The sequence below is a fragment of the Scatophagus argus genome, chromosome 10 (genome assembly GCF_020382885.2).
Source record: "Scatophagus argus isolate fScaArg1 chromosome 10, fScaArg1.pri, whole genome shotgun sequence".
Lineage (NCBI taxonomy): Eukaryota > Metazoa > Chordata > Actinopteri > Scatophagidae > Scatophagus > Scatophagus argus.
Window position 1 is genome coordinate 19,593,188 of NC_058502.1, and position 15,597 is coordinate 19,608,784.

The following is a 15,597-nucleotide window of genomic DNA, read 5'->3' on the forward strand; positions in this document are numbered from 1 at the left end:
TATGGAGGTGCCACCCCCCACCCCCCCTCACATTATACGAACATGCTCAATATATTATTATAAAACTGTCAATAAAACAAATTGCTGTGCTACAGCCACACAAACACAAAATAATCATTAGCAAATGTAATTATAATCATAACAAAATTTAACAAACTATCATTATTATTACAAGAAGTTCTAGTATCTGTGTCAAGCCCTGACTGTCTCTCTAATTCGTTAGAAGACTGGTTCCCTCCCCCCGAAAGTGTTGACTCCATGCTTACGGCCCTGGTTTAAGGCATTACCTGCCAACCACCAGCTTTGTAGATGGTCTGATCCGTGCATATGGTCTCTCCTTGTTCTTCAGGCCTGTCCCTGGACCACCAGACGGTTTCTGCATTGTCTCGTGTTCGTCTGTCAGAGAGGGAGGAGGAGAGTCTGTCCTGTTTCCTCAGGGCCTGTGATGCTGCTCTGTCCTACCTGCAGGAGCTCGATAAGGTGCGTTTGTGTGTCCACGCAGGGTGTGTGTAACTTTAAGATACAAATGTATCTGTGTGCCAACATAAATTTAGCATGGTTTGCTGGAGGAGATTCATCAGGTTCCTTTCTTCCTGCTTGTGACCCCAGGCTTGCGACTTATCCTTTGGTAATTTTGTTTTGATCTTTTCTGTTGACCACTGGTTTCCAGCTCTATTTATTATTATTTAAATTTATTTAAACCTATTTTATGTTTTAGCTCTTGCATATTTTCTGACATAAATAAAATACATTTAAAGTATTTGTACTTCAGCTGTAGTTACATTTGTAACTACATTCATTTCTGTTTAATATATTCCATTTTTTGTTTATCTGTTTGGTTGTTTGTTTGCTTGTCTATTTTCTAATACAAACTGCTCAAAAGAACAGAGTGGTTATGATTAACTTCACCATCTCATTCTACTTCAACATTTAGCACTTCTTACACGCTGATGTGTCAATAGTGGTCCAATAATATAATAACAAGAGAAATTCTACATAATGAGCACTTTCTCCAATGACTGTACTCTATGTTGCCAATACCCGTGTGCTTCAAGGACCAGTGTAGTGGATTAAGGGGCATGAATTGAATAGAATGTTTATAATTTGCGTTTTTGTTACCTCAGAATGAGCTTTTTATTAAACATTGGCTCTACAATGTTTAGCATTTTTCCTGTTTATTTGCTTTTAGCTTTTACTATACATTATGCTAAGCACAGCTTGTTGGATACCATTCAAAGTTGCAGTAAGCAAAAAAGATAGAAGATTGTTGAGTCTCATTTTCAGGTAATTAGTATTTGGCGGGGGCGGCACGGTGGTGCAGTGGTCAGCACTGTCGCCTCATAGCAAGAGGGTTCCAGGTTCGAATCCCGGTCTGGGCCCTTCTATGTGGAGTTTGCATGTTCTCTCTGTGCCTGCGTGGGTTTTCTCCGGGTACTCCGGCTTCCTCCCACAATACCAAAAACATGCACATTAGGTTAATTGGCTACTCTAAATTGTCCCTAGGTGTGAGTGTGAGAGTGTGTGGTTGTCTGTCTTTGTGTGTTGGCCCTGCGATTGACTGGCGACCAGTCCAGGGTGTACCCCGCCTCTCGCCCGTAGTCAGCTGGGATAGGCTCCAGCTCCCCCGCGACCCTGACGGATAAGCGGTATAGAAAATGGATGGATGGATAGTATTTGGCGACCTCTGAAAGACACTTAACAATCAAAAAAGTATTTTTCTTTGACTGTTAGCAATGTCTTGAACACAGCCAAACAGTAAGAAAACAAGACAATACAGACACAGACACCACCACGTGCTTCTAGTGGGTCATGATGATTAGTGAGAGATAGTTTTCATCAGGATTTATACAATGTTTTTTTTTTCTTTGGGTTACTTTAGGTTACCACAACATACTGATTTTTATCTATGCTGAATCACTCATTTTATATTGGACCGTTAGTCAAAAGACAAAAAAAAAAAAACACAAAACATTGAAGGCTACCTGTAGTTTTAAATGTACCAAATATAATTCAGTATATTTTGCATGTCTGTTCAGATAGTAACCACACCCCACACCAAGACAGCCAAAGCCAGTCTGCTTCCTCCACCTGTGGACATGGACCTCGGCTACTTCCTACAGGCTGCATTACAGAGTGCTTACCTTTGTTTGCTGCAGAGGGGGTGAGTCTGCCCACCCTGCATACACACATACACATACACATACACATACACATACACATACACTGTGACTGCTTTCCCCTCTGCTTTTTGCTGTTCAATACCAATGATGCACCTTTAGTGATATTTCAAGACAGAGTGAAAAGTTTATCAAAGTCTAAGAAACACAACTGCTTTTTTAATCTGGGTAATTTTCAAATTTGTTTTTGTTATGTTGATCATGTTGTTGGCTTTAAATTCTGCTTATTAATTTATCAGTGTTATATGCAGGAATCTTGTGCTTTTCCATCTTGTTCTGTTGTAGAATATGAAGAGAAGAAATCATAGAAAAGCTTTTGAGCACCATTTGAGGTCAATGCGGCAATGATGCATTTCAATTTGAAACCAGCAGGTGTCAGTGTTGTTCTTGGACTCAGAAAAGCAAAGTAGTGTTTGGGCACCTGTCACATACACTCAGTTTCCATTTTATTAGGTGCATCTAGCTAAAAGTAATCCAGTCTAATACAGCAGTGCTGCAGTAAATCCTGCCCTCATGAAGGTCATGATGTTGAAACTGTTCCAACTGTAAGGTTATCCTGGAGGTATCAGTGTGTGATGCTGTTGAACTGTGTTGCTTTGTGTTGCACGCTGAGAGTTTTTTTTCTATTGCTGTATTGCTCCAGTTACTGTCTCTATATCATTTATATGACGTACTATGCAGTCAGAATATCAGTGCCTCTCATCTCTCTGTACAGTAGGTCAGCTAATTTTACTGCATGCATTTTTTTTTTCTATTGTACACCTTTACAAGCTATACATCACACTGATGTACGCCTACTGTGTGTGTGTGCCTGTGTGTGTTAGTCATCTTGCGCAGGGTGCTCACCAACTGCGTAGGGTGCTCAGGGTGGTGGAGTCACGAGGGTCTCAGAGCTTCAGGAAGGTGAGGTGTCACTTACGCAGACACACACACACACACACACACACACACACAATCACACCAAAAGTTGCTATAGTTTGCAAGCTGTTGCTTGCTACCAAGCATTCATTATTCAAAAGTGTGTCAGTGCACAACACTTTAACCCAGTAGGCTGTTTAATGATTCATTAATGATTCAAATTTACACAAAATATGATGAAGAAGCACAAATGGACTGATGGGAAAATAAAAACTCAAACTCGCTCATCAACTCTCTTCAGTTTCTGCAGGAGAATTAATTGAAAAAAAAAACAAAACAAAAAAGAAGAAGAAGCAAAAATGTTTGCACGCTCACACAGAATGTGCAGTGTTCTATTAATGCATTGATGTTTCCTTTTAGTCTGCAGCGAGGAAGCTGGCAGAGGTGTTGCTGAGCTGTGTGAGTGAGGACAGCTACTGGCCCCCGCTGGGCCCCCCACCCTCAGCCTGGCTCCACAGAGAGGGGGCCGCTGCTTCCAAAGACGCCATCTACCCCACTGTTAAACCGCCGCATCGCTACAGCACTGACTGGTTTGTATTGTTTGTTTCATTTCTGTGTCATTACTGTTTTGTTTCCCCCTTTGTTGTTGTGTTTCATTCTTTCTGTCCTAATTGTCTTAACTCTTAACTCTAATACATTCAATCCAATCCATTTTACCCAACTTCAACTGCCTTTGTCAGAGTTGCACTTTCAGTCCATGTGGTATCAGTTTTGTCCAAGATACAGTTCTACCAATGCCGTCGGCACAAGTTCTCTTTGTCCAAGTGTTTTTGTACCAAAGACCACAATGAATCATCAGGTAACAAAGTCAAAGGATGACCTTTCACATGCTAAGTTAGCTAACAGAGACATGCAAGGTGAGGAATCCCACATCACAATTAACCTGTTTCACACACATCTCCTTCTCTTATCACTGTGGTCTAGAACTGTATAGAGACAGAAAACAAAAACCACACATCTATACCCGTGAATATGCAAATGGGAATTAGGTAGATTTTTCAGCTGATGTCTGACAAACACATAATTATGTAGTGTGCTGATTAATTAGTCATTACAGACCTGATAGCATACGTGTGTATACGTGTGTCTATATTATAAAGACACACATGTAATGTTCCAGTGGAACTCCTCTGCAGTTATTAATGTGGTTAGCTGAACCTGTTACTTTAATTACCCTCTAATCACCTGTGTGGGGCTGAGCAAGTGCATCGTAAACATCTGTACGTTCTGGATCAGCTGAACCCTTTCTAAACTAATGCCAAGTAGCGTCTTCTCATAACCTGAAATTGAAAAACATAATGCGACATAAAATAACATTATGGGATACAATGCAAGATACCATAATATATGAAATAACAAGATATTGCATAACTCGACATGAGACAAAGAGAAATAACATAACTTTAATTGACATACTGTAACAGAAAATGACATGAAGTGACAAAATATCCAGAGGGCTTCAAAATGCTTTGCACAGTCCTGACGTGACAAACATTTTGTTGTCTCTCTCCTCGTTTCCCTCTTTGCAGGGATCCTGTTCTTGTTGCTGAGGCCCTGTGAGCCATTCTTAGTCACCACCACATGACTAATCCTGCCCACACTATCATAAGTGAAGATCTAAATCCATGTCTGAGATTAGAGGGAGAGTAGGAACAGGAGACTTCACCCTGGGCAAAAGCTGTACTTCAGTATTGTTCATGGTGCTTGTCATCAGTTACCGCCTTTGAAAAGGCAGTGAAGGTGTCCAGTAAATGTGTCCATTAATAGGACACAGAGCTGACCAGAGAGGAAAGAGAGGCAAAGAAAGAGATGAATGAGAGGGATGGGAGGTAGAGATGGAATATGGAAGTATGTGTGTGTGTGTGTGTGTGTGTGAGACATCTGAGATAGTATTGTGCAATGATACACCCACAGTGGTCCGTGTTGTGTTACAGCACCACAGTTGAGGCAGAAACTGGACACTCCCGGCAATCTCTCAGTCTACCTCTGGACATGCAGTGTGTGTGTATATGTGTGTGTGTGTGTGTGTGTCTGTGTGCATGTGAGGTATAGACTTCCTGTTGCTACTATTTCCTGTTTCTTGTGTCCTGCCAGTTGCTTCTGTCCTCAGGACGTGGTGGAGGAGGCTGTGTTGCTTCTGCTCATCACAGAGTCCATGGTGAGACACACACACACACACACACACACACAATTTACACACCTTCTGTAATGTTCCCTTCATACACCACACTCTCACTCAGCCTTTTTACAGTCGAAACACAGATCTTAGCATCTCTGCTTGTTCAGGCTAGCGGCGAGGCAGTGATCAGCTGTCTGCCAGACCAGGCTGAAGCTCGCCAGGCCAGCCTGCAGGATGCCACCTCTGTCTACGACCTGCTTACCATTGGCATGGCCAGGAGGGGGCAGTATGCCATGCTTTCTGAGGTTCAGTGACACACACACACACACACACAAACAGTGACACACTCTATGCTGGAGGTCTGAAGGGAGGAGAGCAAAAGAGTGAGAGATGAGATGTGTTAGTGAGAGCTTTGCCTTTGCCAAACTTTTTAATGAATGTCCTTATCACTTTGAGCGAAGGGATTATGTGTCTTGTCTCTCAGTCTTTGCTCATCTCTTAACACAACCCAGCTCTTCCTCCCTATTTTATTTCATTGTCTTCCTCCAAATTCTTCTTCCAGTTTCTCACTTTTTTACAAGTTCTGTTACCCCCCCCCCCCCCATAATGTGACCTCCACCCAGATGTGGGAAGCTGGGGAGGTGGAGGTTAGAGGGCTCGTCTCAAATTAGGCTCGTCCACCTGTCTGAATGGTTCATTCATAGCATCAGTCACCTTATGAAGTGGGCCACACACTCACACACGCTCATAGACACTGAAGTAGTTCAACTGAAACCAGATGATCAGTATGCTGATGTATGAGGCCAGTATGGGTCCTTTATTAAAAATTAGATGTCAGCCAGTCAGTGTTATCCATCTCTGATGTGAATAAGATTCATATTGATTTATTACACACTTGCTGGAGCATTAATCAATCCATGCAGTGTCTGCAGTGAGTTCTGATTCTAATGTCAAAAATGTAGTTGGAGGATACACAAGTGTATCGTGTAATACTACAGTGAAACTCCGAGTACAATATACTATGAGAGGCATCCATTGTTATTTATGTTACATTTTTGGATTAATATTACTGGTCCATTAATGTTTAATTAGCTGGTCGAGGTTGAAACAGTTTTAGCTTTGCTGACAGCACCGTCAGTCAGTCACTCCATCGCTTTGGTCCAGACTTTTAGATGGATTACAGTGACATTTGGTAAGATATTCATATTCCCCTTTCATAAGTCCCTACCTTGAGAAAGTCACTTTTGCTGGTGAGTGAAATATCTCGACAATTATTGGATGGATTTCCATGAAATTTGGGTCTCCCCCCAAGTGAATTGGAATAACTTTAGTGATGTAGTGCAACTCTAGTGCCCTTTCTGCCAGAAAGCAGGCAGTGCAAAGAAAATGTGCAAAGCCAGCACAGTGTTGTAGGTCAGTGGGTCATACACAGCACCTTCCCTTTACAAGCCTCTTATTCTTGTTCTTCTTTCAGTATTATTATTCCATCCATCCATTTTCTATGCAGCTTTATCTTTGAAGGGTTGCGGGGGGAGCTGAATCCTCTTGAACCCTCCTGTCGTGCTGACAACATTAGCTTTGAATCAGAGTGTTAGCATGTTGGTCTATATGCTCAAAGCAATGCTGTGACGAAGTAGAGCTTCACAGAGCTGCTAGCTGTAGGCTTTAAAAGTCTTAACTTCTTTTTGTAACACTGGACAGTTGATCTATGAAAGCACGTTATATTTCGAAATTTGAATCCGCAAAGTAATTAAGATAGCAGTAACGCAGTCAAGTACATTTGGAATAAAAATGTGAAATGTAGTAGAGTAGAAGTATCTTCCACTGAGTTGAGTAGTATTCACCAGTTACCACTGGTCATTGGCAGTTTTCTGTTTCCTGCATCCTAATGTGCCTGAACTCCAGTTTGCACATTAACCCCATAAGCAGGGGTTAAATTGGGATTTGGTATGTGTGGGGGCCTGATTTAGCTGGGTTAACAAGGGTCAGCACTATTACGTTAGGAGCAGCAGCATGACAGTTTCAGTTTCATAACAGTAGACCTTTTTAACTGATGCTTAGCTTGCTTCATTCATTGTATCGTTTAAGAAATACCCACAGTCTGTTCATTCATACAGTTAGCTGAGTAGACCCCACTCGCTCAGTTAATCTGATGTCACTCCAGTGGGTATACTGAGCTCCTTACAGCAGGACATCTTTGTCTGCATTTTAAGCGGTCATCAGCTGTTCTCCACTGAGTGCACATTAGTTAATCTAAATATAAGGAAGGTTATATGTGAATATTAGGCAGAATTTTTCATGGTTTAGCTCACTTCTGCATGACTGACAACATCTGACTGAGCAGCGCTCCACGCCATCCTCTACTTGTCCACACACACATCAATCACATTATTGTGTGCTGAAACAGCTCTGAGTAGGTGGTGAGTAGTGACTGGCAGTCATTACAAGCTAGAAGAATTTAGTAAAAGAACACTGGCTATTCAGTGACAAAACGTAATGTTTCTAACCATGGCTTTCCCTCTTCTCTCCTTTGGCTCAGTCTGTGGCTACATGGTCACAATCTCTGCCTCAGCCTGCACCTACGCATCCCATTTGTACAAATTGTATCACCAAAACATATTTGTTTGTATTTCTCCTTGCAGTGCCTGGAGAGAGCCATGAAGTTTTCATTCAACGAGTTCCACCTGTGGCACCAGCTGGGCCTGTCACTCATGGCGGCTGGGAAGGTGAGCTCATTCCTTCTTATATACCAGTAACAGCCCCTCACACACACACACACACACACACACCATGCCACACCCAAAGAAGACATCCATCTTTCGCCATTCCTCTGTCTTGTACACTGCAGCGCTCCTGACTCGCACTCATGTTCAGACGTGCAACAAATGGCATTTACAGATTAGTGTCCAGTGTGTTCGGAGAAGCAGATGGGTGGTGTTTTACTCAGTGTGGACAATTCAAATATTGCCAAACAAATGGATTCCACAAAGAGTAGACTAAAAGCACATTCAGCTGAGTAGTTTAAACCAGATCCTTTGTGACAACCCCCACCCCCATCTGCTACTCCCAAAAAAAATTAAATATTTGGGAAATACCAATGAATTAATTTTCAGCTATAAATATTATAATATAAAATACTGTTATAATGTTAAAAAAAATCTTAGAATGGGAGTCCTCAGAATGAGCTTGAAAAGCCTACAGTCCTCTCCCTTTCTTTCTCTCGCCTCCTGTCGCTCTGTCTCTCAGTGTGTGTGCATGTGTGTGACAGAAAAATTGATCTGGGTTGCAGGATAAAGTGACACTGCAGATCAATGGAGAGCTCTAGAAATAGGCTGCTCCCTAGAAGGAGAAGGGGCCGCCTCAGTGTCGTCAGATCCGCTTCTATTTAGGGCCAGGGGTGTGTGCGTGTGTGTCTGAATGCATGTGCGTGTGCATGTGGTCCATTAATGACTGGCCTACATGTATTAAGTGACTGTGTGTCTAAATGGGTCTGTTAGGGCTGTGTGAGGGCAGTAAATGTGTGTTTGATTCACTTGCCTAAAAGCGATCCATGTCATCTGTGGCTGCATGATAACTGGCTGCTGCGTGCACATGAAACACAGTTTGTCAGTGTCAGTGTGTGTGTCAGTGTCTGGGTGTCTGTGTTACAGGGAGTTGGTGCTGTGTCTGTGTTTAAAGAGTGTGCCAGGATGCGACCAGAGGACCCCTCATTGCCTCTATTGGCTGCTAAAGTCTGCATTGGCCAGCTGCACTGGGTGAATACACACAAAACGTTCACATACATTTTTATACAGATCAATAAATATTACATGCATATACCTGGAGTCAAGTACACCTACATGTAATTGACAGACATTGAGATTGAAATGATGCTATTGATGCTATTAATGCTGTTGCCGTGATGTTTCCCAGAGGTACTTGCTACTACTCTGACACCTTTGAATTGCAGCACTTTCCTGCTAACTCCTTTACTCAGAGAGAAAATACAGAGTAGCGGATGGTTCCATCCAGATAAAGGAGTCCCCAGATGAATCTGAAGGATCCTGAGATAATCACAATGATGAGATGAAAATAAATATTGCTGCAACACAAATTAGGTTATTTTTTTCTGGCTTTTCTCATGCAGTTTGTGACACTTTCTCCTCTCCTGTCCTCTAAAAAATAAAATCCTTCATTTGAAACAATCAGATCTTAAAACAGCGGTCCCAAACTTTCAGATCGGGATCATGAGTTGATTACTGTGGTGCAACCATCAAGTCAAATAAAAATATATCCAAAACTTTGGTTCTGGGCTAAATAATATTCCCTTCAGCCTCCATGCTAAACATAGATGTAGATACAAAGATATGGTGAACATAACGAGCATTATACCTCCTAAACATTCACATCTCAGCATCTCTGCGCCTGCGTACCACCTCATGAAGCTCCTCGTATGGCTGTCGACTCAAACTTTTGTTACTTGTTAAAACCACACTGTGTAGTTTCTGTTACTGCAGATCTCACATTAAAAATGAAAGACGGTAGTAAATCGGGATCATGGGAGTTATTGTCTCCAACCAGCATTGCCAGTGAAAATCTATCAGTCGTGACTCAGGCAGAAAAGTCTGCAGGTGAGGTAATGTTATAAAGTTTTATTCACATTATTATATCACATAAAAAAAGGTTGCTGACTTAATAAATGCAATCACAGGATCATAGACATAGGAGCAAGCATCCATTCTCCTGCATGTACATAGAAAGTCATAACCCAGCCGCATCGTGTCGCTAATGTTTTAGGACTGACACTGGAGCCATCCAGACAGTTACACATCACTGTGAAGCCCTGTCAGCTTGAATAGCCCTGCTGTTCATGATCTGGGCAGCAGGGAGAAAGTCACATCAACAGTGGTATTTAGGGTAAAGGGGGAGAGAGAGAGACAATGAGAGAGGCTGAGTTAGAGAGAGAGAGAGAGAGAAAGGGGTCAGAGATTAGAAAAGAGGAGCTAACAGGGGCGAATGGAGAGAGCACATCTGTCAGTGGCTGGAGATCATGGCAGGCTGGAGACACTAAGGAGCTTACAGCCTTAATCACAATGGGACTCTATGGCCATAGTGCAGTGGGGCATTACATAAATGGGCCACCATTATCCGCCATCAGCCCCACTGGACAGGCTGGACTATTATCTAGTCGGCAACATTTTTTGTTTTTGCACTAACCCATAGACCAAAACTTCACAATGATTTCTTCATATTTTCCAGGTTTTGATAATGCCCCTACAAATGTGTATGAAACGGGAACATGAAACCCTCTCCAAACTCCTGATGTCACTACCAACTGCACGTTTGATGATCTGAAAGTAAAGCTGCTTCCATAAATTCCTGAAAAGCAGAAGTGCAGATGCAGGGTTTTCACACAGCAGCTTGGACATGTTCTTCTTTCACACCACTCAAGGGAGTAAAAAAAAAAACAAAAAAACAGACAAACAAAAAAATGTTAATCCTCCTAAGATGTGCATGGTTGAGCTGTGTGTTTAAATGACTGGCTATTGTGTGCAGGCTAGGACTAGATTCAGAGGAAGAGAGAGAGAGCGGAGGAGAAGGATGAAGGGAAGAAGAAGAGGGGGCGGGGGCGCGTCAGAGCAGTTGGCCTGCTGGGGCGGTGGCATGCTGTCAAAGGCATAGCCCCCCCCACACACCCACCTACCCACCTGTCCGCCCGCTACCAGCCATACCTCACAAATAGTGACACACTTTTTCCTCAGCTCAGAGCACCTTGGCTTGACTCAGCCACACACACCGCCTGCAGTCTACTGCTGCGTGTGTGGGCGAGCATGTGCGTCCTTCAGCAAACACTGCGTTGTCCTTCATCCGAAGCTACTTGGATCGTCCTCACACTAAACTCATACTGGGCCCAGCCATCAATACTCCAGTCCCTGCTGTACTTCAGCCATCTCTACGTCTTAGTGCTTTAAAGTTTTTCCTCTCACACGCTCATGTAGGAGAGGTTGTTGCAGGTCCTGCTTACGCTACAGTATAACACAGTGATCCTAACAGACTTGTGGTTCATATGATGGGTTACTGCTTTCACAATCAAACTGGATGTGGGTGAAAAGAATATTTCAGTATTTCGCTCACCGATCAAAGTATATACTTGAATAATATGCTTATTGGTGTGTCTGTCTATGTGTGTGTGTGTGTGTGTGTGTGTGTCCAGTTGGAAGAGGCTGCAGCTCTGTCTCAGAGTGTGGTGTCTATGGGGGAAGAAGCTGGAGAATTCCTGCCCAGGGCCTACCTGGCTCTGGGTCTCTGCTGCAGTCTGCAGGCTTCTGCAGGTAAGGACACATAAACTGACAAATAGATAAGTATGCTGAGAATGTCCTCTCCAGGCATCCTTCATGTGTTCAGATGCTTAACATGATATGGGAACCAAGACTATAGGTTTAAAATTTGTGGAAATATGCTTGGCCATTTTCTTATCAACTTAGATTAAGGTAAATAAAGAAGGTTAAAAAACCATCCTACCCAATACTTTGCACAGAGACAAACTAGCTCTCCCTCGGCTTCCTCCCTTTATGCCATGCTAAGCTAGCTGCTCCTGGCTATAGCTTAATATATAACAGTGATGGAGTCACAGAGTGATGCATGAGAGTGGAATGAATCTTCTCATCTAACTCTTGGTAAGAAAGCAAATTAGTATAATTCCCAGAATACTGAACTACTCTCTTGAGTGAGTTATGGGTGAGTTAAAAAATGAAGTTTTTGGTTGTTTAGGTGTGAGGATAAGCTGAACCCACTTTGTTCTTATGATGTAGTGCATATTATATAAGGTGTGTTTTTACTGCTGTAATATTGCAAAGTTGAAATTGTGTCGAGTTACCTTTTGGTTCTGTGCTCTTCTCTCCAGCCACTCTGACATCCGATCGTAATGAATTCAACAAAAAAGCACTACAGGCTTTTAGCAAGTAGGTTCTGCTTCATTCAGCCTAAATCAGGTGCCTCTCTGCTTACTGTTACTATTATACATATATGTAGTATTTTCTTTTTTTTCTTCTCTTTTTTCTTTTTCTCCCCTTCCTGGTAATCTATCCAACTACTGGATGAAATATAGACCAGGCATTTTTCTTCTCGGGACACATTAAAATAATTTATATTGTTATATTGTTTTATGACTAAGAAGCGGCAAAACCAATAAGATTCACATCAACCTTAGATGCACTTTGTATTTAGAGCCAGGTGTTACCATGGTAACCCATTAAACTAATGGTCACACAGCATGTAAACATGGCACGAATGTTCATGTGCGTATGTTAGCATTCAGCTCAAAGCATGATTGTGCCTCAGTTCTGCTTCAAAGAGCTGCTAGTGTGGCTATAGGCTCTTTGTTTCTATTGTATCCTGCTAAGGCCCAGCTTTTTGAAATTTATGGTCCATATAGCAATCTAAAGTTTCCTCCTGTCAACCTCTGTTAACCTGTTAACCATCTGTTAATGCAACATCCACCGTGAGGCCTATCTCTCTCCTCCACAGGGCTCATTCGTTGGACCCCCAGGACGCACAGATTGCTATGTACCTGGCTCTGCAGCTGGCACTTGTACGCCAGGTATAAGCAGACTTATGGGTACAATTATATGTTTTGTTAATAAACAACAGACATTAATTATTAGAACACACTGCAAATTTTACCTGAGAATTGGTGTGTGTCTGATAGGTGTCAGCAGCCTTTGAGCCTCTGCAGGCGGCTTTATCTCTTCGCGGGGACGACTTAGACTCCCTCCACCTGCTGACCCTGCTGCTGAGTGCACAGAAACACCACCATCACGCTCTGGACACCTTGGGCCTGGCACTCAGCCAGCACCCTGGCAACTTCAAGTAAAATCCACTATACCATCCCACTTATACGGGCAACAGAAAATGTTGGTGGAAGAGATGGTGAAATGAGGTCGAGCTCCAGTGAGTCGTGCAGTGGGTCCCTGTCCAAACAATAGTCCTCTTCATAGGGATAGTGTGTCTCAGCTCCACTTTGTTGGAGGCCAAGCACACACACACACAGACATCCACACACACACACACACACACACACATACTTGACGCTTTATTTAATTGTGTCAGAGTGGAGGTCTGCATTGCAGGACCTATGCCCCGCACTTACTCTTACTTTTTTATCAGTGCAGTTCGACCCTGTCCTGAGAGAAACTAGTCGTCCAATACATAAACCCACCTGTGTACTACACTAAACAGGTTAAAACACATTAAAAACTGACTTTTATATTTATACTGTGATGAGTATAATTTTTTTTTAGCTGGGAGAAATTTAGAGATTTACTTTGGGACTCTGTGAAAGGACACACTGCAGGGATTTAACCTGTGACCGTTTGGTTAAGGGTTGGAATCTCTAACCATGCATTCACTATTCCACCAACATTTCCACTTTTGTGTCAATATGACCAAGTTTAATATACACATGTATCATATATTATTGTATAATATGACTTAACTTTTATGCCAGATTTACAAAAAGAAAAAAAAAATGTAGGCATACAAACCCAATATCAGTGATTGCACTAATATTTTTTTGTACAGTTTAATGTATCACTATTTCACATGAAGGATTCCAGTCAGTCATCCTGAACAAACCGATTAAAATATATTTATTAGACTTGAATGAAGCTCCGTCGTATGATAAGTGAATAACATTACTTATCCAGGCCAGTTATTTCACACTCAACACAACACGGAAGCGTGTTGCGTCATCTTTCTGATGTGTTTTCTCCATTTCAAAGCCCAGTAAAGCATTTCATAATACAGCCATTTGGGGTCAGTGTTGGCCTCCATGGTCCCAGCGCAGGCAGATGGGCTTCATCCATACATCAGGAGGGAGAGGAAGAGAGAGGAAATGCAGAAAGAACAAGAAAATTGATGAAACAACCAAAGGCAGGAAGAATGAAAGAGAGAAGCAGAAAGGCAGAGCGGGCAGACGAAGGAAAAAGAAAAAGATTTTTATAATTACTCAAGCTTTTCTGATCAGTACTGTATGTACAGCTGGAATACAGAACCCGTTCTCTCTGCAGATGAACAGTCAAACACTTAGACACACACACACACACATCCTCCATAGAGACACTTGACTGCTTTGACCCATTTAAGAGCTCTTTTCCAGGCTCAGCCAATGACATTGCTCTCTGCGCCAGGAATCCCCATCGCCCCGGTAACCATGAGGTCATATGGGTAGAGCAGCATCAGTTGTTGTTCCCAAACTGTTGTTATGAAGCGTTAGAGGGACACTGAGTCAGAGAGAGAGAGAGTGAAACAGATCTATACACTGGTAGTTGACTAAACAGAACAGCTGAAATCAAATGAATTCTTTCGGTCCATGGACTGTATTATTACCTCTAAGATTTATTATTATGTTCTTTAATATTCTCTTTACAGATTTGGCAACACATTGTCATACTAATAAAACATGAACTGAGCCAACTGAAAGCTGAAGAGAGACAGACAGTAGAGTTCTGCACAGGCCTGAAATGTCAGCCCTAGCCTGACCTGGCCCAATTCATTTGGGTCCAGCTGGCTGGGACCAACAGCTAACGAACATTTTCATCCCTCAGTCTTTCTCTCAAAGTACTGGTGTGTCTGGAATGTCAAATATAATATGGAAACTTAATTGTGGCTAATGTTGCAGTTCTTGCCGCGCATTGTTTAGCCATCATCTCTCCTTGCCAGTGAACTGCCAGTATACTCTAAAGTCAATCATAATAATATGCCTGAGGCATAGACTGTAAAATGAATAGCGGTTAGTGCCACTGTGAGGCCATCCATTGGTTTGTTGTCTACCTTTTGAAGCTTGAAACTGTATAGTTGTTGTCATCCTGGCTTGTTGGGGCCAGAAGTGATTGTATTGGGATAAGATGATGAAGCTGGGAACTATTCCTATTACTTAACCTCTGTCCCGATTGGATCTGACTGAGAACCCAGGCACATGCTCTGATACTGACTTGTCAATCACAAAGTAGCCACACCCTAAAGCACACCCAGCTCTGTTATCTGTTTTAATCAAAATACCACCATAATTTAAAAAATGACTATCATGCTGTATTGAAGAAGACTTGAGGAAATGAAGTCGTTAATCAAGGCTCATTTTCTCATAAACTCACATACAATTGGATCCGTTCATGAAACCAGTGATCCCCTGCTGACCTTGAGAAAGAATCTAGGTTTAAGACGTTTCAGCATTATTTCACTTTTCAGACCTGGGTCTATGGGTCTATCCTTTAAGGTACACTAATCAGCATTTTATATTAACAATGGATTAGATGACTGTGAAGTGTGAAGAGTGTTGCTTCTAGTGCTAAACCCACACTGAAATTTCATTCAGTACAGCTCCCCTCGGCTTTCCCTCATTGTTTC

At 42.3% G+C, this 15,597-nt stretch overlaps 1 protein-coding gene across 2 annotated transcripts in view; it reads left to right on the forward strand.

Annotated features, from left to right (window-relative positions):
- Positions 1-15,597, forward strand: part of ttc7a (tetratricopeptide repeat domain 7A) — a 46,070-nt gene that overhangs the window by 7,508 nt on the left and 22,965 nt on the right. For both annotated transcript variants that reach the window (XM_046401523.1, XM_046401522.1), the window contains 12 exons: positions 350-480; positions 2,037-2,161; positions 3,002-3,080; positions 3,456-3,625; positions 5,190-5,253; positions 5,382-5,519; positions 7,857-7,940; positions 8,865-8,969; positions 11,408-11,525; positions 12,098-12,155; positions 12,721-12,793; positions 12,902-13,062. In XM_046401523.1, the coding sequence (XP_046257479.1) occupies positions 350-480; positions 2,037-2,161; positions 3,002-3,080; positions 3,456-3,625; positions 5,190-5,253; positions 5,382-5,519; positions 7,857-7,940; positions 8,865-8,969; positions 11,408-11,525; positions 12,098-12,155; positions 12,721-12,793; positions 12,902-13,062 (1,306 nt within the window). The remainder of the gene's footprint in view (positions 1-349; positions 481-2,036; positions 2,162-3,001; positions 3,081-3,455; positions 3,626-5,189; positions 5,254-5,381; positions 5,520-7,856; positions 7,941-8,864; positions 8,970-11,407; positions 11,526-12,097; positions 12,156-12,720; positions 12,794-12,901; positions 13,063-15,597) is intronic.